At 35.9% G+C, this 25,905-nt stretch overlaps 1 protein-coding gene across 2 annotated transcripts in view; it reads right to left on the bottom strand.

The window, feature by feature from the left end:
• BMP2K (BMP2 inducible kinase) overlaps positions 1-25,905 on the bottom strand; it is a 122,284-nt gene that overhangs the window by 50,019 nt on the left and 46,360 nt on the right. For both annotated transcript variants that reach the window (XM_018049628.1, XM_018049629.1), the window contains exons 2-7: positions 19,685-19,803; positions 16,779-16,884; positions 11,082-11,224; positions 8,089-8,210; positions 5,856-5,937; positions 1,734-1,866 (exon numbers count right to left, since the gene is read on the bottom strand). In XM_018049628.1, the coding sequence (XP_017905117.1) occupies positions 1,734-1,866; positions 5,856-5,937; positions 8,089-8,210; positions 11,082-11,224; positions 16,779-16,884; positions 19,685-19,803 (705 nt within the window). The remainder of the gene's footprint in view (positions 1-1,733; positions 1,867-5,855; positions 5,938-8,088; positions 8,211-11,081; positions 11,225-16,778; positions 16,885-19,684; positions 19,804-25,905) is intronic.

Genomic DNA, 25,905 nt, shown 5'->3' with positions numbered 1-25,905 from the left:
TCTATTTTTTGAGCATTCCAATTAATCAGAGTTCTTTCATGCTCCTAATGCCCTAAATTTTGCAATGAAGGAAGAAAGCACCTGGTTAAGACAGAGCGGCTGATGGGTCTGATGTTTATTCATATATACTCAAAAGGTATACTCGCTCTTTAAAACATTCTGCAAAATGGCAAGCTAAAAATAACAAGGCTAATGGGGAAGGAGAGCTGGGACAAACCACTGAAAACCTATACAGCTCAGTCATCAGAACACTGACAAAAACATTAATTGGTATCTGAAAAGGCAACCTGGACTGCCCAGGCAGGTAGCTCATTTGGCTGAAAGCTGTCAAAAGGACAGAAAAACATATCAAAACAAGACTAGGAGGTTCTCCACCAATAAAGATAAAAGTGTAGTTCTGAGCCAGCAAGGATGCTCTTCAGGAAGCCGTCCATTAGCAGAGAGTCACACAAAAGCTGAGAGGTAGACCTCTCTGGGAAGGAAACCCCAGGTACAAGCACTCCTATTTAATATTCTCCAATTAGAGCTGAAAGTTCATGCTGGCAGTGAAGCAGCCAAGCTTAGGGCTATTTCCTTTCCCCTGTAAGTTATAACACCACTTCCCCGACACCATTACTCTGGTTCCCCTCACCTAGGAAAAACACTCTATGTGAAGCAGTGTAATTTTTGTGTTCAGCTGACATAATCCTCTAATTTCCAACATGTATGGGCAAATCCACATTAAAGCAATGTGGATTTATTTAAAGAAACAAAGAAGATTATGCTTTAAATAAGTTTGCCAAGTGAAGCAACATATATCCTTTAATGCTCCATTTTGATTGTTTTCTTTTGTTGGAGTGTTTGCTCTTTTTTTTTTTTTTTTGAGTTAAATGAGCCTCATAAATTACAAAAGTTAGTCAATCACCAAATGTATAACAAATCATCTTTTGCAGAAATTATACAATGTGCATATTAAAGGAATTAAGTTACAGTATCTGTCGAAAAGGAAGAAAAAACTCTCAAAAGAGACTGTAAGAAAAATTGAGGCGTTCTTTTGGAATGAAAGGTCCACAGGATTACTCCTTCTAATTATTACACTTCAGGTTGCTTTCTGATTTTATAATCAACAAGGAATAAACAGTAAAAAAACGTGGCAAATAAACTACAATTTTAAATTGGAAATAGTTTGATCTAAAGAAGAAACAGATCAGGTTATTTTGATTTCAAAAGTACAAAGACTGGATAATGAAATGTTATGCTGTAAAGTTTTTCCACAAATTCCAGTTTCCTTAATTACATAATCTCTATGTTCTATAAAAGCTTATCTGGAGCTTAAAAACATCCATATACTAATCAGTAATCAGTCTACTTTCATTCCTATAAAAGTCTTATAAGCATCTTTTTGTAAAGTTGTTTTTGATGTAGATAAATTTTAAAGTCTTTATTGAATCTGTTACAATACTGCTTCTGTTTTATGTTTTTATGTTTTGGTTTTATGGCTGTGAGGTATGTAGAATCCTAGCTCCCCAACCAGAGGTCAAACCAGCACCCTCTGCGTTGGAAGGCAAAGTCTCAACCACTGGACCACCAGGGAAGTCCCTGAACATCCTTTCAAATGTATTTCTTGACTATAGTAGTTCTACAAAATTATAATAACATGAAATTAAAAGAGTAGTTTTAGGTAAAGGAACGGAAATAGCAGGCCCTACGTATAGTACCTTACAATTCTTTTCATAAATTGTCCAAGTACTTACTTATTAAGCAATGTATGTTATGGGAGTAACGAGAGTTGTCTGGGATGGTAAAGCTGCCGTCACAGATGGCAACCTGGCTCTCACCAAAAGGAAGAGTGAAGAAACAAAGTTTATACAGTAAACATCCCAGGGCCTGGAAAACAAAGAAGCATGAATATCATCAGAACTCAAGTATCAACTTAATCACAAGAGCAAACAAACAAAAGAAAAACCACAAATGAAAAACTAAATATCTTATTTAAAAAACAAAAGCTTAATGTTTCTATATTGGCTCAGTCTTTTCACAAATTACAACTTAAGTTAATGTGTGTGGCTAGATGTCTGAATTCATGCTCTCATAGAACACTAGATCACGAATGACAGAACTAAAATTAGAAGTGACTGCTTCCCTTTGGGAGAAAAGTTACATTTTTATTTCTTTCACAAAGAAAATATATATTTAGTACACAGCTAGCATGTAACAACCAACAAAGCAAGCACAAAGCTCCCTGTAGCAGAATATTTTTAAAATTCACTATAAAACACATTTTAAAATTCCAGGTTTCAAATAGGAGTTAGCCAGCACAGTTAAATTTATCAGACACCCATCAACACTGATTATTCACTGAGCACATGTCATTTTACAGTATAAAAATTAATTCTCAACTTCTAAACATAATCCTACCATTTCCATTCTACATTATACTAGTCATATTTGTACCTGAGTAATCTATATAAAATTCAGAAAGGGCCCTGTCTGCTTTGCTTGTATGGATTCATAGTCATCACAGTGCCAATAAATCTACTTTCTGACAACAAATACAAAACACCCTAAGACACAAATTGTGTCTGGAAAAGTAGCACAGGAAATTTTTAGCTAAACTGCCAACAGCTCAGATCCGAGATGTGGCAATAAAGTGTGATTTTCTGCTCGAGAGATCATTATGCTGTCACAAGAAGTGTCACCTACAAAGCATTATGAGTGTAAGGGACAATTCTAACTCTACATTGATTACATAAAATTATCCAGTAGTTACTATACAGTTAACATCAGCAATAACTGAAATCTGGCCTATCTAAACATTAGCACATCAGCTTTCCTTTGTTGGGTTTTTCTTCACACAGCAACCTGGCAAGCCAATTAACAAATACACTAGTTTTATAACTGCTACAAAGATCACAAAATACAGAATTACCTTCCTGAGTTCAACAGTATTAATTTATAAAACATTATTTTAAATATTACAATAGTCCTTTAATGAAAAAAGTTTAAAGACTCTAGAAATTTCAATATATTCATTCAAAAACATTACTAGATTATTTACTATGTGACTAACAAAACTACAAAGATTCTGAATGGAAGTAACGAGTTCAATGTGGCTTTAAAAAATTTATGATGCATTTTTCTCTAAGGAAGATATTTTCAGCTTCTATATTGCAAATTGAGCATAAGGCTTCCTTAACAGCACTAAAAAAATGACTATTAATGGTGTAATATCTGCATTAAATTACACCTTTCCTCTGCCCAGATGACAGTGAGGCAAAGGAGATCTGCCTTTTAGCCAGTTTTATCTTGTCAATCAAACCTTCAGTAATGTGTCTTTTGTTAGAGTATACCTTGTGGGAGTTCCCAGGTAACAATTTTAGATAGCAATGCCAGTGTACTTCAAAAACATTAATTTAAAATACTCCGCTTCACAGACTATGAACACAAGGAGGTGTCCTAATTTTTTTCACACCAAAGGCATTTCCCTCTTTTTCCATTTGATACAATGAGAACTGTTCAGGAAACAAGAGGGAATGAATGACCTCATTTTGAGGGTTGAGTATCACCATCTTCCATTTTCCCCATTAAACGGTAACATGAAGCATCTCTCACTGAATTTCCTATTGGTCAATAAAATCAGCATCCTAGTTCTCACGATAAAAATAACCTACAATAGAAACTTCAAAGTAAAAAATAAATTTCTCCAAAATACATACGCTATATGAATACTTTAACCTCAATATCATAACTCTCTAAATACTATTTTGAAATAAGATCAAAATATAGCTCTTAACTGATATGAACTAATTTTTTTTCTCAATATTCTCAAATTCACACCTAAAATGTTGTAGGCATTTCATCTGAGCTATGACAAGCATAAAAATGGTATCATGGAAATTAAAACTCTATCTCTCTCAAGCATATAAATATACATTCTGTTTTCTGATAATTTTTCTGGCTTCTTTTTTATCTTTGAGTATCTATTTGTCATCCCACAGCTATATCCAGTTACCCATTATAGAAATGGTATTCCATATAACTAACCTGTAAATGGAATAAATTTTAAACTTGTTGCTGTTTAGTTGCTAAATTTTGTCCAACTCTTTTGTGACCCCATGGATTGCAGCCCTCCAGGCTCCTCTGTCTATGGGATTTCCCAGGCAAGAATACTGGAGTGGGTTGCCATTTCCTTCTCCAGGGGAGCTTCCCTGACCCAGGGATCAAACTCATGTTTCCTGCATTAGCAGATGTACTCTTTACCACTGAGCCACCTATCACTGACAATTTAGCTATCCTGGCACATTCTAAGCCTGGGGAAAAACAAACAACAAAGAAAGACTCCCTCCTTTTTGTTAAGACACTGGGTAACAAACATGTTCTTAAAAGACTTTTTAAAAATCAACCCTTGATGATTTCAAAACAGTAGTCAAGGTATGAGTCTTGTTTCCTCTGCTGTTGAAATACTTTTAGGTAATGTGGGTTTCAACACTAGTCACAAAATTAAGCCAGGAAAAGACTTACACAATCACCTCCTCTAATTAATACCTTCATTTTATAAATTAAGATTCAACTGAATTTGTTTTCTACATTATACTACAAGCCATTTACTATAGCCATTTAGTGAATCAAATGTCAATGCTGAGAAGAGCCAACTGAATTTGAGTCATACAAGCTGGGGATCTGTAAGCAGGAGCAAATTAACTGAATCAAACCTATCTGTGGTTTCATTAAATTACATATATGGTTAAAAATTCAACTACCACAAGATTTAAGAACCACTGATGAAAAAGTGTGTATTAGTAGACAGAGGGGAAAATATTGTAGATACTCTTTTTTCATTACCTTGCAAGAATACTTCCCAATCTCTATAAAAGTTCTAGTCAGGAGAAGAACACCAAGAAGATATTCATTTGGTTCCACCCATTACGCTTGACTGCTTTCTAAATATTATGCTTTAAAATGAAACCAAATGACCTTTCTTGTAAACTCTGGAAATACTTCTGAATGTTTTTCCTCAATTCCTAATATGGCCACTGGTGGCAGATATGGCTGAATGCTTGTTAAATTTAAATGAATTCACATTTAAAATAGTTTCCTGCTAGTTTATTAAATACAGACAAAACATTTTACTTATGAAATAACCTCAAAAGAGGTATTGACACTCTAACATAAAGTTCAACTCTAAAGAAACATGTTGTGTGTGTTAGGTACTCAGTCGTGTCCAATTCTTTGAGACCCCCTGGACTGTAGCTCCCCAGGCTTCTCCATCCATGGAATTCTCTAGGCAAGAATACTGGAGTGGGTTGCCATTTCCTTCTCCAGGGGATCTTCCTGACCCAGGGATCGAACCTGGGTCTTCTGCACTGCAGGCAGATTCTTTACCATCTGAGCCACCAGGGAAGCCACAGAAACATGTTATACCTCAATAATTCAATCTATATAGACTGAAGAGGTTAGTCAACGGTATGTTTATATATTTTTTTTTAATTTTACTCACGTTAGTTTCCACTAAAAAGATCCTAAAATACTTGAGAAAATTATAAGCATAACCAGTTAAGAGTTATGGCCAGCTTTTCCAAAACTGCACTCAAATCAAAAAAATTTTAACAATCATATATAATCTAAATTCTAAAAAATACTGTGATAAAAAGTTACATTATGTGGAAACCGTTTACTTGCTATTTTATACCTAAGTTTTCCATCTCCGGATCAAGAAGATATGTGCTAATATTTTTCTTCTGCTATGTAAGCTTTACTGTCCACCACTCTCTTCTACTTATCAGGAAATAACCTTGTGGAGGACAGGGGGAAGATAATCAACTGAACTCAGATTTGTTAATTTGGTTAGTGACAATGCCAGCCTTTCGTGGCCTTACCCAGATATCAGCCTTGGTGGTGACAGGCTTCCCTCCATAAAGGTTGATCATTTCAGGGGCTCTGTATGACAGAGTTGTATACCTGGCAGTAAATAAGTAAAATGGAGTGGAGATATAAAAAAAAAGACATACTACATTGTTTCTACATAAAATACTACAAAAACTTTTAGGTTCAATAACATTATAGAGAAATAATACTATTTTAAAAGCTCATTAAAAGCCCATCAAGGATTAAACAATACAAAGCATTATACACGTTTTTATTCAACAAGTGTAATTGCATCTTTAATAATAAACACAATTTTTAATAGAAAAAATTAAATAAAGACAATGTACTGGAAACATGGTTTTCCTTGAATTTCTTAAATGAAATAGTACAATTTAACTATAAAAATATCCTTATCAAAATATTTTAGTTGACTAATTTAAAAGTAAAACTTCTACCCTCTCAAAAAATTAATTTATATGTTTATTAAGCAGTTTGTTTTTATGAATCCTAACATAATTCCTTACACATGGTAGTAAATCTCCTCGAGGTTTGTTTTTATAATTATTCTTTTAAAAGTAATCTAGTTGTCATAATTAACTATTATTAATTACATTAAGTACACTTCCAGAACTGTTAACATAAGTAGTTTGGAATTAAAAAGGTACGGTGAATAAATATTTACAGGAATAAAAACTCCAAATCCACTATGAACAGAATAAAGTATTGCTCAATTTTATGGGAGAAATTATTAGACTATCAAAAGAATTCCTATATTATGGCATAATTTAAGATTCACTTTAAGTGCTTTTATGTTTTTATTTTACATGAAGTATCTTAAAACTCAATATTCTACCATCTTATTTTTTTCAAATCACTCTAACTGTGATACATTCTGAATGATACTACTACAGAGGAGTGATCTAAGAAACCAGAAAAGAAACTACATGAGGACAGGCCTTTTTTCTGCTAACTGCTATAGTATAGCATCAACAGTGTCCAATATGTTGTATGCCCTGTTAACTGAATAAACAATTAGACCGTTAATTTCTGTGAGCCACTAAGTACAAGAACCGATGAGCTTATTACGTTCATCACTAGTGTACAATTCTGCTAAACTTTAGCTATACTTCAGGACTTAACAGCAAAAAATTAAACTTTCAGCAAGCCAAAGATGCTTGAGCAGAATTCTGTAACAGTCATTATATATCACAACCCAGTAACTTTTTAAATTATATGTATATACATATATCCACAAGAAGCCAATTCAATAATTCATTGTTCTGGTGTTCTTCAGGATGTTTATAAGTTTACTAAGGAGTTTGTTTTTATGGAATCTTAACATAACCATCAGAGGCTGTTCCTGAGTAGAAATACAAGTCTAGAAAACCATACGTTTATACAAATGGACCAGAGTAAGATCAGCTCTGCTGCTGCTGCTAAGTCGCTTCAGTTGTGTCCAACTCTGTGCGACTCCACAGACAGAAGCCCACCAGGCTCCCCTGTCCCTGGGATTCTCCAGGCAAGAACACTGCTCTATTTGAGCCTATTTCAAAATGCATGTCACAGTTCAAACAAAAGCTCATAGGTAGCCTTAAACAACTGAGAATCCGTGAGGAAGTGAAGAAAAGTAACTTAGAAAAAGGGAGCTACTTAGATGATCAAAGATTTACAAACAGTACTATTTTCTGAAACTAGAAAACCGAAAAGCCGGGGAGAAGTCCTTGCAATACTCTAGCAACCATGGAAAATACAAAGCTAAGAAAACATAAGGCAGATATGACTTATATTTCTACCAAAGAATTGTCCAGAACAGTATTATAAAGTAAGTTTTCCACGCAGTTTTCAATGCAATAATATCAACTTCTTAATAGTAAATACAAGGTCAAAGTTTAAATATTTTTCCTAACAAGCACAAATCCTCACTCAGTATCAATAAACACAAAGATGTTTAATTGAACTCAATAATAACTTCAAACTCCCTTTAATGATTCCACTAATTACTACAGCTTATTTAACAAATTTGTTAAATTTGATTAATTTGTTAAAATGTAGATGAAATATTTCGCTTCCATGGTAAAATGTATTTCCTATTGAACTAGATGAGACGTAAACTCATCAATTATATCACACAGAAATATCTTAAAGAGATCCATTAATGGAATACTTAAAGTTTAAGCTATCAGAGCTGGTCACAGACTCAAGTTACCTAAAATTCTCATGAGACAAAACAAAATTAACACTTACTTTTTAATTTCTTCTTCTACTGTATTAACTCCATCTTTTTGAGGATTAAGAAATTTATTTGTGGCACTGCCAAAGTCACAAAGTACATAGTTTCCACCATCATTCAACAAAATATTTTCTACCTTCAGAAAAGAAAATCAATAATTAGTAGTATTTTCAAAGTGAAAATTGTCTTTTTACGACAATGTTTTGACACAATAGATACCAAATGACTTGTTTTATACACATACACACACCCCCTACACACACACATACACAAGTATATATAGAGAGAAGGTACCTCAAACTGTGAGAAAGGACAATGATTCAGAACAAAAATACATGTTACTTTATCTACTGCTTCTCTCACTAAGAACAGAGGAGTACTTCTTCCATACCAGGATGAGTTTTGCAAGAGTCAAGTAACCCTTTTTGTTGTAACATGTTGAGTCACTAAGTTGTATCCGACTATTTGTGACCCTATGGACTGTAGCCTGCCAGTCTCCGCTGTTCATGGGATTTCCCCGGCAAGACTACTGGAGTGGTTGCCGTTTCCTTTTCCCGGGGATCTTTCCAACTCAGGAATCAAACCCGTGTCTCCTGCATTAGCTGCTGGATTCTCTACCACTGAGCCGCCTGGGAAGCCCTCAAGTAACTGTAAGTCCTCTCTATAACTGCTTCTACAAGAGAGAACAGCTAGTGGCAAGTGAGTCTATTCCCTACCTTCCATTTTCCTCCTTTTCTGACACTTCAGTTTTTCTACAGAAAAAACATAAACCATTCCAATTCCACCTCTGATTAACTCCTAGTTCCATTTTTATCTAAAACATTACACTGAAAACACAGATCTAACTTTGTGTCTTAACTTAAGAGATCGGAGTCATAAAAACTTAAAGTCATGCACACAGTTTCTAAAACAGGAGAGCGTGGGTTCACAGCCCAACTGTGCTACTTACTATCGCATGTACCCTGGACAATTTGCCTAACCACACTGTGCTTCAGTCTCCTTACCTATAAACTGGGGGAAATAACATCTGCTACATGAGATTGTTGTAAAAACTGTAAAAGCTGAATGTATTAAAACATGAAAAAGCTTAGAACACAAATGAAATAAGGTAAGCATTCAATAAATGACACTATTATTATTAACTTTTTTACAGTATTTTTATGACAGAGCCTTGAATGAGTAATTAAATTTCTCTCCACGCTACCAAAATACTCACATTAGTTTCTTTATAATTTTTATTCTATATTTCATTTTAGTTTACTTTTAAACATACTTGTACAAAATAAAGATTTATACAAGAAATCTACTTTTAAAAAGCTACTTAAGCAGGTAAGAATGAATTTCCACATGTAAAAAGAACTAACTCTATTCAATATGGTCTATATAAAAGTATGCAATTCAATGTCTTTGTTTTAAAGCCAAGGAAGACTTGGCTGAAAACATCAACTTTACATTAAAAAAGTTAATGAGCTAAAATAGCACAAAAACATCTGACCAAATTATTAGGGAAAATGTAAAAGAGCTGCATATCCAGAAGAACTGAAATGAAAGATGCTACACTGATTACCCAAATTAAGAGACAGATGTGGAGTCAAACGCTGTCATCTTACCTTAGCTTGTATTCTTTAGCGTAAGTTTCCCTAAAAGATGCTTTCATGGTTAACAACCTATATTCTGAGTAACATCTTCTATTCTCTTATATCTTAAGAGCATTTTATTATCACTTTTCAAAGCTGTGTGTGCTGAGTGCTCAATCGCTTCAGTCGTGTCTGACTTTTTGCAACCCTATAGACTGTAGGCTGCCAGGCTCCTCTGTCCACGGGGATTCTCCAGGCAAGAATACTGGAGTGGGTTGCCATGCCTTCCTCCAGGGGATCTTCCCAACCCAGGGATCGAACCCGCCTCTCTTATGTCTCCTGCACTGGCAGGCAGGTTCTTTACCACTAGCACCACCTGGGAAGCCCAATAATAAGTCAGAATTGGGATTCATTTATTCAGCAAATATTTACTGAGACTCTGCTATGTGCCAGGCACTGTACGAAATGCTTGGATAAATCACAACAAAAGAGAGAAATCCCTGCTCACAGAGAGCTTACCTTCCAATGGAAGAGGACAGAAAATAAAACAGTAGTCTTAATACATAAGCAAATTACATAGTATCTGAGAAACTGACAAATGATAATAAACAGTAAAACAAGTAGAAAACAGAAAGATTATGTTGTAATTATAAATAAGGTGGTACTAGCACAGGACTCTGAGAAAGTGAATCTGAGTGAACTTGAAGTGGGGGAAAGGTTTACCTTGGGATATCTGGGCATAGAACATTTCAGAAAGAGGAATTTTTATAATCTTAGTGTTTGCAAGTATCAAAGAAGATATCCATGTCTCTAAAGAATGTAGTGATAGCTCGAGCAATATAATTCCAGGGATAGTCAAGCCCCTTTGGGCACTTTTTCTAGTGTAACAGGTGGGTACCATACACAAAAGGTCCAATTCATGAATATGAAAGACAAAGTGACCTTAAGGTGACAATCACCACCAAGTTATAAGAAACTATCTAAAACTGTAGCAAATTATAGATAAGTAAGTAAAGAGACCCATTTACAGTGACCTCCAATATCTCCGGAAAATTCCTTGATGCTTAAAATGAATTATAGGAAACAGGAGGAGTGTTGGAAGGACAGTGTGGAGAGACATCCAACCTGAGTCAGTGACGTTCATATTCTTGCTCATATGAAACCTTTTAAAGAAGCCTGCTCAGTACAACAGAAGCAGAGTAGGGAGCACAAAATCCATCTCTACAACCATGCGAGAAACTGTCAGGGTCATGGAAAGCACAGTTTCAGTTCTATAGTCAGTCTCTACATGGCCTCAGGAAACGCAGCAGAGAATGGAGAGACCGATCTCAGTCCTGGTAACAGGAACTGCCTTAGATGAAGACAGACCAAGGACATTTTAACTCCAAAGTTTAAAAGGCAGTAATCCATAAGGAGTCTAAAGTTCATACCTTGAGATCCCGGTGAATTATCGGAGTCTTACACTGATGCAACCTTGCAACAGCTTCACAGGTATCACAGAATATCTGTAACACTTCTACTTCCGTAAAGCCAGTCTGCAGCTTCTTATTCATCTGATTCACTACCTGCCCAGCTAACCAAAAAAAGTAATTTTGATTACATTTTTAATAAATGAAGACTACCACAGACAAAGAAATTAAGAAATGACTTTATGGTCTCAGTTAATGGGAAACTGGCTCTTTCATAATTTTCCTATAAGGATGCTTATTATACACCATATTCTGTTGATTCAATGACATACTTTTTTTTTCACATTTTACATCTTTGAAATGAGAACATCTGATGTTCTCATTTTAAATAACTGATGTTCTGCTAATACCATTGGCCGTATTCTAACATTTTAACAATTCCAAAATCAAGATGTACCTTGTAACTGATGGCATCATAAATTTGAAGCAACAGTTATTCAACCATGCTAACTTTGAGGGTAAACATTAGTGAATGAAAATAAAGTCTCTATTATCACAAAATTTATACCTAAAGGTAGAGATAAATTACTACACAATCACACACATAAGTATTTATCAAAGTTACATACAACAAGTATTATATGAGAAAAACCCAAATTTAAATTGGTAAAGGATGGGAAGAAAAGACTGGCAGAGAAGGCCTATCTAAGGAAGTGATTATTTATGTTTAAACTGAAGGTTAATTAGAAATTAACCTGGCAGAGATTTGGGAGAACACCCTAGTGACAGCAAGTGACATGCAAAAAGGCCTTTAGTTTGGGAAAGAGTTTGATGATTTTGAATAAGTTAAAGAGAACCAATGTGAGTATGGTCTAGAAAGCATTAAGAAGAGAGTAAAATAAGATGATACTGATGAGAGAGAGAGAAATTTTAGATTTTATCTTGAGAATCAAGGAAACTTCCTGATCTGATTTTGAAAAGATCTTGACTAGGGGAAGGAGGAATCACAAGAGAGAAAAAGAGATCTATAAAAGACTAATGTTCTAAACCAGGTTAAGAGATAACTTACCAGGGCTGAGTAACTTACCAAAGTCAAACAGCCACACCAACAAGCCCTGAGAGAGTTACTAAATAAGTACTGAGTGGACTACAACTGACAGCATAATGGTGACAATTCTACACTAAGAGAAAGCTTACTATCATATTCTCAGAATACAAATACATGATTCATTCAGAAAACATTCTAACCTAATAAAGTACGGAAATTTAAAAAGGCAAACTTGTGTTTAAGTTTGAAACTTTCCTTTAATAAGTTTGAATAAATGAATGTCTGTTATTTTGTAATGTGTTAAGAAGGTGCGTGGAACAACACCTAGTTCCAAATTGGGGAAGGAGTACGTCAAGACTGTATATTGTCACCCTGCTTATTTAACTTATATGCAGAGTACATCATGAGAAATGCTGAGCTGGATGAAGCACAAGCTGCAATCAAGATTGCCGGGAGAAATATCAGTAACCTCAGATATGTAAACGACACCACCCTTATGGCAGGAAGCGAAGGAGAACTAAAGAGCCTCTTGATGAAAGTGAAAGAGGAGTGAAAAAGTTGGCTTACAACTCAACATTAAAAAAACTAAGATAATGGCATCCGATCCCATCACTTCATGGCAAATAGATGGGGAAACAAGTGAAACGGTGACAGACTTTATTTTGGGGGGCTCCAAAATCACTGCAGATGGTGATGCAGCCATGAAATTAAAAGACACTTGCTCCTTGGAAGAAAAGCTATGACAAACCTAAACAGCATATTAAAAAGCAGGGACATTACTCTGCCAACAAAGGTCCCTCTAGTCAAAGCCATGGTTTTTCCAGTAGTCATATATAGATGTGAGAGTTGGACTATAAAGAAAGCTAAACACCGAAGAATTGATGCTTTCAAGCTGTGTGTTAGAGAAGACTCTTGAGAGTTCCTTGGACTGCAAGATCAAATCCCAAAGGAAATCAGTCCTGAATATTCATTGGAAGGACTGATGCTGAAGCTGAAACTCCAATACTTTGGCCACCTGGTGCAAAGAACTGACTCACTGGAAAAGACCCCGCTGCTGGGAAATTGAAGGCAGGAGGAGAAGGGGATGACACAGGATGAGATGGTTGGATAGCATCACCGACTCGATGGACATGAGTCTGAGCAAGCTCTGGGAGTTGGTGATGGACAGGAAGCCTGGTGTGCTAAAGTCCATGGGGTCACAGAGTTGGATACAACTGAGTGCCTCAAGTGAAGAAGGTGCATACATACTTGTTCCTTCTATTATTACTGTCTAAACAGCATTCTCATATGTTTTCTGAAACAGCTAGTTTTTCCTTAGAACTTTAAAGCAGAGGAAAATAACATTAATTTTGCCCATGAGTCCTCAATTTTGAGAAAACTCAGGTCTATTTGGTTATAATTTGTTCAAAGTATCTCATATAAGACTGAGGCACCTGACTATGCAGCAATTTTCTCCATACTTTGTCAAATGTCCTGGCTCATTTTATGCAAAAATTAAACAGTAAAAGAAGTGGTTTATTGGTGTTTATTCATATTATTCAAGCTTCTCTGATGGCTCAATGGGAAAAAAATCTCCCTGCAATGCAGAAGTCCTGGGTTTGATCCCTGAGTTAGGAAGATCCCCTGGAGAAGAGAATGGCTACAGACTCCAGTGTTCTTGCCTGGAAGAATTCCACGAACAAAGGAGCCTGGCTGGCTACAGTCTATAGGGACACAGAGTCAGACATGATTGAGCAACTCACACACACACTTTTAAGAGTCCCTTAGACTGCAAGGAAATCAAACCAGTAAATCCTAAAGGAAATCAATCCTGAATACTCATTGGAAGGATTGATGCTGAAGCTCCAATACTTTGGCCACCTGATATGAAGAGTCAGCTCATTGGAAAAGACCCTAATGCTGGGAAAGATTGAAGGCAAGAGGAGAAGAGGGCGGCAGAGAATGAGATGGTTAGACATCACCAATTCAATGGACATGAATGTGAGCAAACTCCAGGAGATAGTGAAGGACAGGGAAACCAGGCATACTGCAGTTCATGGGGTCGCAAAGGGTCGGACACAACTTAGCGACTGAACAACAACATTCACGTTATTCAACTATCATTTCATAGTTAAAGAAATCATAACCTTTAATTCATTCTATCTCTTGCAAACTTTCAATGTTTTAATGAGTAGAATAAATTTTAAACAAAGAGTCAGTAAGTATTTTTTCCCTTTAGAGATCTTTGGGTTAGAAGCCTTGAATTACAAAATCTAAGTTCCCAGAAAAAGCTAAAAGCTCTATCTGAGCCACACGTCAAATGTAGAAACAAATGAAATTTAATTATTCAAAACTGAAGTCTTCTAAATAGATAGTGTATTAAAAAGCAGAGACATTACTTTGCCCACAAATGTCGAACAGTCAAGGGTATGGTTTCTCCAGTAGTCATGTACGGATGTGAGAGCTGGACAATAAAAAAGGCTGAGCCCGAAGAATTGATGCCTTTGAACTGTGGTGCTGGAGAAGACTCTTTAGAGTCCCTTGGACAGCAAGGCAATCAAACAAGTCAATCCTAAAGGAAATCAACCCTGAATATTCATAGGAAGGACTGATGCTGAAGCTGAAACTCCAATACTTTGGCCACCTGATGCGAAGAGCTGACTCCCTGGAAAAGATCCTGATGCTGGGAAAGACTGAAGGCGGAAGAAGGGGATGACAGAGGATGAAATGGTTGGATGATATCACCAACTCAACAGACCTGAGTTTGAGCAAACTCTTGTGAGACGGTGAAGGACAGGGAAGCCTGGTGTGCTTCAGTCCATGGGATCGCAAAATGTCAGACACAACTGAGCAACAACAAGACATTAAAGTAAAATTATTCTAATGAAAAATTTAAAAATCATATCCAAAAAGCAAATATTGCTGAAGACTGAAGGTCTTTTAAAGTAAGACGTTGGTAACTTCCAAATCTTTACATATTTTTCAAACAGATATCATCCCCTAAACAAAACTTTTATACTCTGCCCAATTTCATGATTAAAATTTTAAAAGTCACCATTTTTTCTATCCTCAACAATCTTAATATTTCTGAGACTGCACTCATTACCATTTAATTTAAAATGCCAAACAGTGCAACCTACCATCTTATTTAAATGCTGATATGACTTTCGGAGAAGGCAATGGCACCCCACTCCAGTACTCTTGCCTGGAAAATCCCATGAATGGAGGAGCCTGGTGGGCTGCAGTCCACGGGGTCGCTAACAGTCAGACACGACTGAGCGACTTCCCTTTCATTTTTCACTTTCATGCATTGGAGAAGGAAATGGCAACCCACTCCAGTGTTCTTGCCTGGAGAATCCCAGGGACAGGGGAGCCTGGTGGGATTCCGTCTCTGGGGTCACACAGAGTCAGACACGACTGAAGCGACTTAGCAGCAGCAGATACGACTTTATTTTTTACGAGATAATTAAATTTCATCTGCCACAGACTGTACCACTGGCACCGCCCCCCCCCAACAAATATTCACTTCCTTAAAAACTGAAGCTCGTTTGGTTCCCCTTTTAAAATGTCTTCTGAATGACAATTTTAATTAAACTCATTCAGGATTATGATTATGCTCAATTATTTTTAAAAATAGTCAAGGGCTATTAGTCAACTCTAATCAAGCTAAGAATTAGCACCTTAAATGTTAGAATTCAGGAAAGTAAGGAAAATCAGTATTGTCTCCTTCAAGGGATCATAATGCTTTACAGTAGAGAAGATAAAAATAAGGAAGAACAATCACAAAAATATCTAATTGTTTATATAAGTTACAAATATATCACAACAGATATTATAATACTGATTCACTTCATTTTCCTCTGTCCTTCCCTTCTTACAAGACTGGAGTAAAGTAAGACTAAATCTTTTCACTTACCATCACCATCCTCATCCTCCTCCTCCTCTAAACTTCAGGAACTGACCAGAGTTCCTGGTATGATAGTTAACAATCATAACTGTTTTAAGAGAATCTAAATATAAAACAGGTCTTCCTAGAACCCAAACTGCCAGTTACAGTCTGGAGGAGGCCAGGTGTGCATGGGGGGAAGAAGGCAAGTTTGCAGGTAATTGACTAGTTGACCCCTTCACACATGTTAAAGTTTAAAAAAAAAAAATCAAGACTTTGATTATAATTCTTAAGTATACTCTACAAGTAAATATTTCTTTGAAAATAACACATTAGATCCAAATAAAAAGTAGTTTTCTATCTTCTGATGTTTACAAAAGACCACATAAATTTATAAAAATTATAGATCAAAATGTATCCTTTAAATTTATTACATTCAATATGCCCAAGGATAACATAGTAGCATTCTGGAAAAATCCTATAATACTAATATGGACACAGCATGTTCTTCTTGGTTAGACTATAAAAGAAATGTACAGGGATCAGGAAATGTGATTGCTTAGATTTCCTATTTTAAACCCAAAGGCATTTTCTAATTGTCCATTTACATGTGCTCATATCACCAAAGCAACAATATTATAAATTATTTTCCAACAGCATTCCTTAATTAGACAAATAATTAAAGCTGAGGTACAATGAGTGTCCAGAATTAGATAACAGCTGCCCAGGGAGAAACCAAGACACCTAATAACCCATTTTATGAGCAAATTCTTTTGGCATAAAACAAATGCAGAGAAATACTTACCTCGACAATATTCCATTAGGATAAGCACTTCCCATACATTATCACTAACTGAATTTACAGCACAGTCCAAATAACCCACGATATTTTTGTGACCAGATAGCTCTTTCTGCAAAAAATAAACAAAATTTTAAAAACTGGAAAACATGTATTTTAAACATCTACTGTTAATGATTTGAAGTTTAAACTAATATATTTAAAGAATTTCAAAAAGTAAAATTTAAGTATGGAATCTGACATGTTTAAAAAAATTTCTGCAGTTTCAATGGAAAGTTTAGTTACACATGACTGTCATTTTCTAATAGAAAGTTAACGAATATTCATTTTTAAATTCAGTGGAGAAAAAAGACACCACTTTTGTTGATTCAAAACAATACTCTTCAAAAGTGAATACACAAGATAGCACTTTGGGACTCAAGAATAAAATACCAGATTTTATATGGTATTTTAAAATATGAATTGTTAGTTCATAAACTAACAACTATACTCCCATTTGTCTGTTTTCTCTGCAACAGACTGCAATTTATATCCACCTAGTTAAAAGAATTTATGAATGTATGTACTTTCAACTAAATAACCTAAAAAATAAACAAGTAGCTAAATAGGATTCCTATAAAGAAACTATAGATTAAATATAGTACTAGCATAACGAGTACAAGGAAATAAGAAGAAAATGGGAAATCTGACACTTTGCTCCTAGTATAAAACAATCATCAATATACAATAAGGTTAAAAACAATAATGATCTAAATTCATTTTGTCTTTAAATTTAAAAACTCTTATCAAGAATACTGTTTAAAATAAATTACATCCACTATAATTAAAGAAAAAAATCTACTTTTAACTATGCAATATAATTTGAGATATTAGCTAATGGCAGTTGAACATGTGAATAATTCACAAATAAACATAAATAATGGAGGATTAGTCATCAAAAAACAGTTGAAAGAAAAAAACTGCTCATCTCACCAAACTATCTTCTTTCAAAGCATAAGATCTGATTGTTAACTGAGATTGATGATGACTATGTTTTATAGCTCTCAAACTTAAATTCTATTGAAGGAACTATTACAATATAATAGTAACGTATCTGTGCTCAAGCTAGAAAACAGTCTAAGGTTTCCTGTTATCTCAGAGTAAATCTTTTCCCTCTTTGACTAACAGCCTTACCTGAAAAAAACTCAAGTCTCAAAGTCTAATCAACTCTAGTCTAGCTGAGGGATAGAGACAATAAAAGCAGAATTCAGGTAAGTCATGTTGTATAAAAGCGCCTGTCTTAAAACAAAAAGGATCAGACCACGTGTGTGTTGATAGAAATGTTAATCCAAAATAAGAAAATCTCCCTCTTAGCAGTTGGGGAGGTCTGACAATAACAAGCGTTTACAAGGAAGTGAGAAAACTAGAACCCTCCTACACTGCTAGCGTGACTATAAAATGGTTCAACTGCTGTAGAAAACAGTTTAATGGCTCCTTAAAAAGTTACACATGGAATTATCGTATGACCCAGCAATTCCACTCTTAGATATATAGCAAATGAACTGAAAATAAATACTCAAACAAATACATATATATACATATATATAGCAACACTCACAATAGCCAAAAAGTAGAAACAGCCCAAATGACCATCACAATGGTTTTTTAAAAGTCCATCTATAGATGAACAAACAAATTTTGATATATATGCACAGCATATATTATGGAATATTATTCAGCCATAACAAGGAATCAAGTGCTAATAAGTGCTACAATGTGGATGAATCTTAAAAATATACTAAGTGAAAAGAAGCCAGACACAAAAGGTCACATACTACATGACTCCATGGATATAAAATATCCACAAGACACAAATCCATAGAGACATAACATAGACTGAGTGGTTGCCAGGCCCTGAACAAGAGTGGGATGGGAGTTACTGCTTCATGGGCAGGCGTTTCCTTCTGGAGGGATGAAATGCTTTGGAACAATAGGGGCAGTCTGTACACTACACTGAATGCATACAATACCACTGAATTGTGCACTTTAAAATGTTAAGTATAAAGTGTATATTGTGTGAATTTTGACACAATAAAACAAAAACATTAAATATATATATTAGCACTTGATAAAGAATGGATGAGGAGGAGGAAGAGGAGGAGAATAGAGAGAAGGAGGGGGAACAAGAATAAGAAACTACCCAGAGCACTGACAATAAGCAATTCTAGACAAGAAGGAAACTTTTATTCTGTAGTTTTCTTGAACTGGTTAGTCTAGTTAACTGAATTACTGAAATTTTCTTTAATGGCCTAGTAAAGTATTTTTCACTTTTCCTAATATTTAAGAAGAAATTTTTTCCTTACTGAAGCATACCTTACCATATAACTAGAGTACACACCTACACAAAAAAATCAATTCTACAGCATGATTTTTAAAATGAAAAGCAAAACTAACTTTTGCCTGTGAAAACAAGCACAAACTTTTATTAAATACCCATGGGGATGATAAGCACCAAATTCAGGATAAGGGCTTCTTTCTGGATGAGGATAACAGTATAAAGATGACATTGGAGAGGAATACATAGACGGTTTCAACTGTATCTGTAAGCTTTTAATTCTTAAGTTGAGTAGGGGGTGAAGTGGTATTCACTAGTCCTCTCAATTTTTCTATTCTTAGAATATTCCATAATTAAAGTGTATTTTAAATAGGAAAAGAAAAAACAGGAGAGAAGCCTCCCTGTTGAACCACTATAAGCAAGGGAGGAGAGGCAGGAGTTGGCTGTATTTAGCCCTAAGTGTGGCTTTAAAGAGTACTCTCCAAAAGTTTTCAAGATGTGCGTGAGCCAATAAGCAGCTTGCCTAAAAGCTGGTTAATGTTATGCTGCAAAACGGAAAAAGAACACAAGTTTTTCAAATGGAATTACTCTCACTTACCATAATTGTAATTTCCCTTTTACAAATGTTGAGGTCTGTCGTGTTATTGACATACATTCGCTTCAATGCGTAACGGTGTCCACCATGAGTCCGCACCAGGAAAACAGTGGAGAAGCCACCTACGAGAACAAGTACCAATTAAATATAAGGAATTTGAAACTACCGCTAAAATTATGTAACATCACTGAGGAGCTTAATCTCAGAAGGAAATAAAGTGACTGTACACAACACAAAAGTAAGGACAGTAAGCAACTAATATATTAAATTACAGCCAAAACATTGGCTTCCTATACCAATCACAAACTAGCACATATAGGATAATATGCTTCTCAGGTTACACGCCTCTCTTTTAAAGGTTAAAATATTAAAATAGTATCTGAATGGGAATATTTCTTATATGGGATATGGAAAATATTACAACTATATCACTATATCTGGCATATACTACTGATCTTCTACCCATCGGCCTCCCCGTCTCCATGATGACAAAACACTGATATGATCAGATACAAAACACCAACAGGCTCAGATGGGTGGGTCCCTCATCCACTTCTAGGGGGTGAACTGACATTGTATTAAGGTGATAACGAGAACCTCATTTCCTCTTGTCAGCAACTGATTCAGGACTGACTATGCTAATGGGACATATAGGAAAGTCTGCTGAGGGTTGCAGGAAAGATTTTCCATCCCGGGATGGGGGGGGGAGGGGCGGGGGAGAGAGTTTTACGAAGAAGGCCTTTCTCTTCCTTCCAGCTTTTGGATTTTGTTGTGTAAGAACGTAATGTTTAGACCTAGGGCAACCATATGTGGCTATGATGGAAAAAAGAATGAGAGAAAAAATGACCCAGAATACTAACATAGTTAGGCTACTGAATTAGACAAGCCTTTGGGATCTCTCATGCTAGATAACAAATGTCCTCATTATTTATGCCACTGTCTGTTCACTGCACCTCAGAAAGCATCAATATCTGAAATATACAGGTATTCTAAAGAACAATTACTTCTGTTGCATTTAAACAAAGATTTCCACCTGAAATTTACAAAACTCATTTTGGCATAGAATATTTTATGTCACTTTCATCAGTTTGATAGTCCTTCTAGAACAACGCTTCCCTTGTGGCTCAGCTGGTAAAGGACCCGCCTGCAATGCAGGAGATCTGGGTTCGATCCCTTGGTTGAGCAGATCCCCTGGAGAAGGGAACAGCTACCCACTCCAGTATTCTGGCCTGGAGAATTGCCATGGACAGAGGACAAGCAATTAATGTGTTTAGAACATAACTGTTAAGTCACTTTTGAATTAACTAAGTGCTCTGGGTGGGGCGAGGGAAGGTGGTATTTTTTAGTCCCTTGTTAAATCTAACATCTAACATTATTTAACTTTTATGCAGAGTACATCATGAGAAATGCTGGGCTGGATGAAGCACAAGCTGGAATCAAGACTGCCAGGAGAAATATCAATAACCTCAGATACGCAGATGACACCACCCTTTCGGCAGAAAGTGAAGAAAAACCAACGGCCTCTTGATGAAAGTGAAAGAGAAGAGTGAAAAAGTTGGCTTAAAGCTCAACATTCAGAAATCAAAGATCATGGCATCCGGTCCCATTACTTCATGGCAGACAGATGGGGAAACAGTGGCAACAGTGGCTGACTTTATTTTTCTGGGCTCCAAAATCACTGCAGATGGTGACTGCAGCCATGAAATTAAAAGACGCTCACTTCTTGGAAGGTAAGTTATGACCAACCTAGACAGCATATTCAAAAGCAGAGACATCACTTTGTCAACAAAGGTATGTCTAGTCAAGGCTATGGTTTCTCCAGTAGTCATGTACAGATGTGAGAGTTGGGACTATAAAGAGAGTTGTGCACAGAAGAATTGATGCTTTTGAACTGTGGTGTTGCAGAAGACTCTTGAGAGTCCGTTGGAATGCAAGGAGATCCAACCAGTCCATCCTAAGGGAAATCGGTCCTGGGTGTTCATTGGAAGGATTGATGTTAAGCTGAAACTCCAATACTTTGGCCACCTGATGCAAAGAGCTGACTCATTTGAAAAGACCCTGATGTTGAGAAAGACTGAAGGCAGGAGGAGAATGGGATGACAGAGGATGAGATGGTTGGATGGCATCACCAACTCAATGGACATGAGTTTGGGTAGACTCCAGCAGTTGGTGATGGACAGGGAGGCCTGGCGTGCTGTGGTTCATAGGGTGACAAAGAGCCATACACAACTTAGTGACTGAACTGAACTGAAATCTAACATACACTAATTTACTTGACATAACCTGATTACAACTATAAAAATTTTCCAATCACTACCAAGAAGTCAAGTCATCAGACATAATTTGCTAATTATGTCTCTCAGCTCCTAATCAGTATTTTTTTTCCAAAGACCTGAAAATCCAACTTTGAAAAAGTGACATAAAATTAGATACCATTATCTGTTTCCTGTAACTGAGATCCTCAACTCATTTTCTTGCCCAACACATTGATGGACCCTACTCATTCCCCAAGCGACAGAGATTGTCAATGGAATTGGGAGAAGGCATCAAAGCTGAGAAATACCATATTATGAAACTGATTCAGCAAGGATTATCGTTGTATGCCAAAATCCATGAAAGGTTTATGAAAAACAGGATATTCACATGGTGTCAAAGCATCAAAAGGAAAAGCATTTCTTTTCACAAAAGAAATTTGGGGGTTGCTAATATTGGCATTAATATTGACAGTACATGCTTCCTGATGTGATGGAAAATGAATTAAACAGCATCATCTGTGAAATATCTTTAACCTAGTAAATCTTAAAGGCCTAAATTCCACTTTACAGATAACAGGGGCTAAAAGAATATGGAAAATAACACAAAGTGACACTAAGGCAAAGTCTGGGATCCTGACTCTGGTTAGCTGTCTTGTACAGTATTCCATATGTGGAGTACAAAAATGGAGTAGAATCACATCACCATCAAATGTAATACACAGTTCTTGATTAATTACTAGTTTTAGAAGAAACTATGAAACATGATTTTTGTTGGTTAACTATTTGAAAGTTGTTGTTGCTGTTACTGTTTAGTCACTAAGTTGTGTCTAATTCACTTGCTACCCCATGGACTGTAGCCTGTCAGACTCCTCTGTCCATGGGATCTTCTGGGTAAGAATATTGGAGTGAGTTGCCATTGCCTTCTCCAGGGAATCTTCCTGACCCAGGGACTGAATTCATGTCTGCTGCACTGGCAGGCAGGTTCTTTACCACTGAGCGATCAGGGAAGCCCATTTGAAAGTAAGGTCATTTTCTTCATTAGTAGGTAATGGCACACCCAAGACTTTCTGTGAAGGCGGCCTCTTTACTTGTTCTGGAGCTTCACCCTAAGGGTCAATCTTCAGGTCTGATCCACATTTGGTGGCCTACAAAGGAACACAGGCTTTGGATGCCATCTTGGCATTCTCCCTCTGCCCTGCTCCAGCTCACTGGTATCACCCAGAGAAGAGCTTATACCCTCATCTGGAGTCCCAGTTTCTGACACTGCTACTCAGGGGAGACCTCCAGATCACCTGGTTCTGGCGGCCAGCAGAGCTAATACTTTTAGTCTCATAAGCCTGTACATATCTGCATACTTTTAAAAGCTGGTGTCTGAGGATGTGACTTCCACGAAGCCTGCAGCCAGGTACTAAGATTCTGCCCTTTGGGACAATGACAAGTCATAGCACATCCACAACTACTGGTAGGTATTAAAAATGTAACAGGCTACTTGGACAAGGACAGATGTTTACAAGATAACCAAAAGCTGAGGCAGGATTGAATCACAAAGTTCATCTCTTACACAGGGCCACTCCTTCCAAACTGACCAGCTGTTCACCTATGGTATAGAAACCAACACAGAGAGACAAGCAAAATGAAGAAACAGAGGAATATGTTCCAAATAAAAGAACAAGATAAAACCTCAGGAAAACAAAAACCCTTAATGAAAGAGAAATAAGTAACTTATCTGATAAAGAGCAATAATCATAAAGATGCTTACCAAACTGAATAGATGAACTGTGAGAACTTCATCAGAGATTTTAAAAATATAAGAAAATACCAAACAGAAGTCACAGACCTAAAGAATACAATAACTGAACTGAAAAATACACTAGAGGGGTTCAACAGCAGATTGGATGAAATAGAACAAAGAGTTCAATCAACTCTAAGACAAGGCAGTGGAACTCAGCCAATCACAGCAGCAAAAAGAAAAAAGAATGGAAAACAGTGGAGATAGTTTAAGGGGTCTATGGGACAACATCAAATGAACAAAAATTCACAAAATAGGGCTCCCAGAAGGAAAAGAGAGATAGAAAGGAGAAGAAATCTTATTTGAAGAGATAATAGCTGAATTTTCCTTAACCTAAGGGAAAAAACAGACATGCAGATCCAGGAAGCCCAGAGTTCCAAATAAAAGGAACCCAAAGATACCCACATCAAGACACATTATAATTAAAATGTCAGAAGTTAAAGACAAGGAGAGAACATTAAAAGCATGAAGAGAAAAACAACTTGTTGTACAAGAGAACCTCCAATAAGATTATAAGCAGATTTTTCAGGAGAAACTTTGCAAGCCAAAGGGAGTGGCATGATATATGCAAAGTGCTGAAAGAAAAAACTTCTAACCAATAATACCCTACCTGGCAAAGTTATCACTTGGAAATGAGAGAGATAAAGAGTTTTCCAGACAAGCAAAAACTAAACATGCTTATTACCACTAAATGGATCATAGAAGAAATTTGCTAAACGGACTTCTTTCAGCTGAAAAGAAAGGGTACTAAGTAGCAACAAGAACACATAAATGAACAAGTCTCACTGGAAATATAATACATAGTAAAGGTAAAGGTTTAACCATTTATAAACTAGTATGATGGTTAAATGAAAAAAGTAAGAAAAATAACTGATTACAATAATTAGTTAAGTGATACACAAGATAAAAAGATGTAAAATGTGGCATCAATAATATAACATGTGGAGGGGAAGGAGCAATAATGTTGAGCTTCACAATGGGATTAAACTTCAGTGTTTTCAATTTTAAATAGACTACTGCAGATATAAGTTGTCATATGTTAAGACTTGGTAACCACAAAGCAAAGAGCCTATATAGGCATATCTTGGAGATATTGCACATTCAGTTCCAGACCACTGGAACAATGCATACTTCAATAAAACTAGTCATACAAATTTTTTGGATTCCCATTATATAAAAAGCTATGTTTACTATAGTTTATTAATAGTACAGCAGCATCATGTCTTTTAAAAATGTGCACACTAATTAAAAAAATACTTCATTGCAAAAATATACTAACTACCATCTCAGCCTTCAGGGAGTCTTACTAATAACAGCAAATGTCACTGATCACAAATCACCAAGGAAAATATAATGATGAAAAAGTTTAAAATATTGAAAGAATTACCAAAACGTGACACAGAGACACAAAGAAAGCAAAAGATGTTAGAAAAAATGGTCCTGATGGACTTGCTCAATGCAAAGTTGCTACCAAACTTCCATTTGTGGAAAAAAAAAAAAGGCAGTATCTGGGAAGTGCAATAAAATAAAGCACAATAAAACAAGGTATGCCTGTAGTAAATACAGACAGAAAATATAAAGAGAAATATAAGCACACCATTAAAGAAAATCATCAAACCATAAAACCATCAAAGAAGAAAACAAGAGAAGACAGGCACAAAGAACAAAAAACATGAAAAAAAAATTAGCGAAATGGCAGTAAGCACCTACTTAACTGAAACGTAAATGAACTAAATTCCCTAATCAAAGACACAGAGTGGCTGAATAAATTTTTTTAAAGACCAACTTATATGCTCTCTACTAAAGGTTCACATTAAATGTAAGGACACCCAGAATCAAAGCGAAGGGATTAAAAAAATATTCCATGCAAATGAAAACCAAAAGAAAGCTGGAGTAGCTACACTTACATTAGATAAAACAAACTTGAAAACAAAGACTGTAATATGAGACAATGAAGGGTGCTACATGATAAAGGGGTCAATCCAACAAGAAGGTGTAACATTTGTAAATATTTCTGCACCCAAAATAGGAGAGCCTAAATATATGAAGCAAATATTAACAGACTTAAAAGGAGAAACAGACAGTAACAAAATAATATTGGATGACTTATAGCTCAGTTGATAAAGAATCTGCCTGCAAGGCAGGAGACCCTGGTTCAATTCCTGGGTTGGGAAGATCCC

This window comes from Capra hircus, chromosome 6, assembly GCF_001704415.2.
Source record: "Capra hircus breed San Clemente chromosome 6, ASM170441v1, whole genome shotgun sequence".
Taxonomy (NCBI): Eukaryota; Metazoa; Chordata; class Mammalia; order Artiodactyla; family Bovidae; genus Capra; species Capra hircus.
Note: the sequence above shows the minus strand (reverse complement) of the source record. Positions and strands in the feature narration are given on the sequence as shown.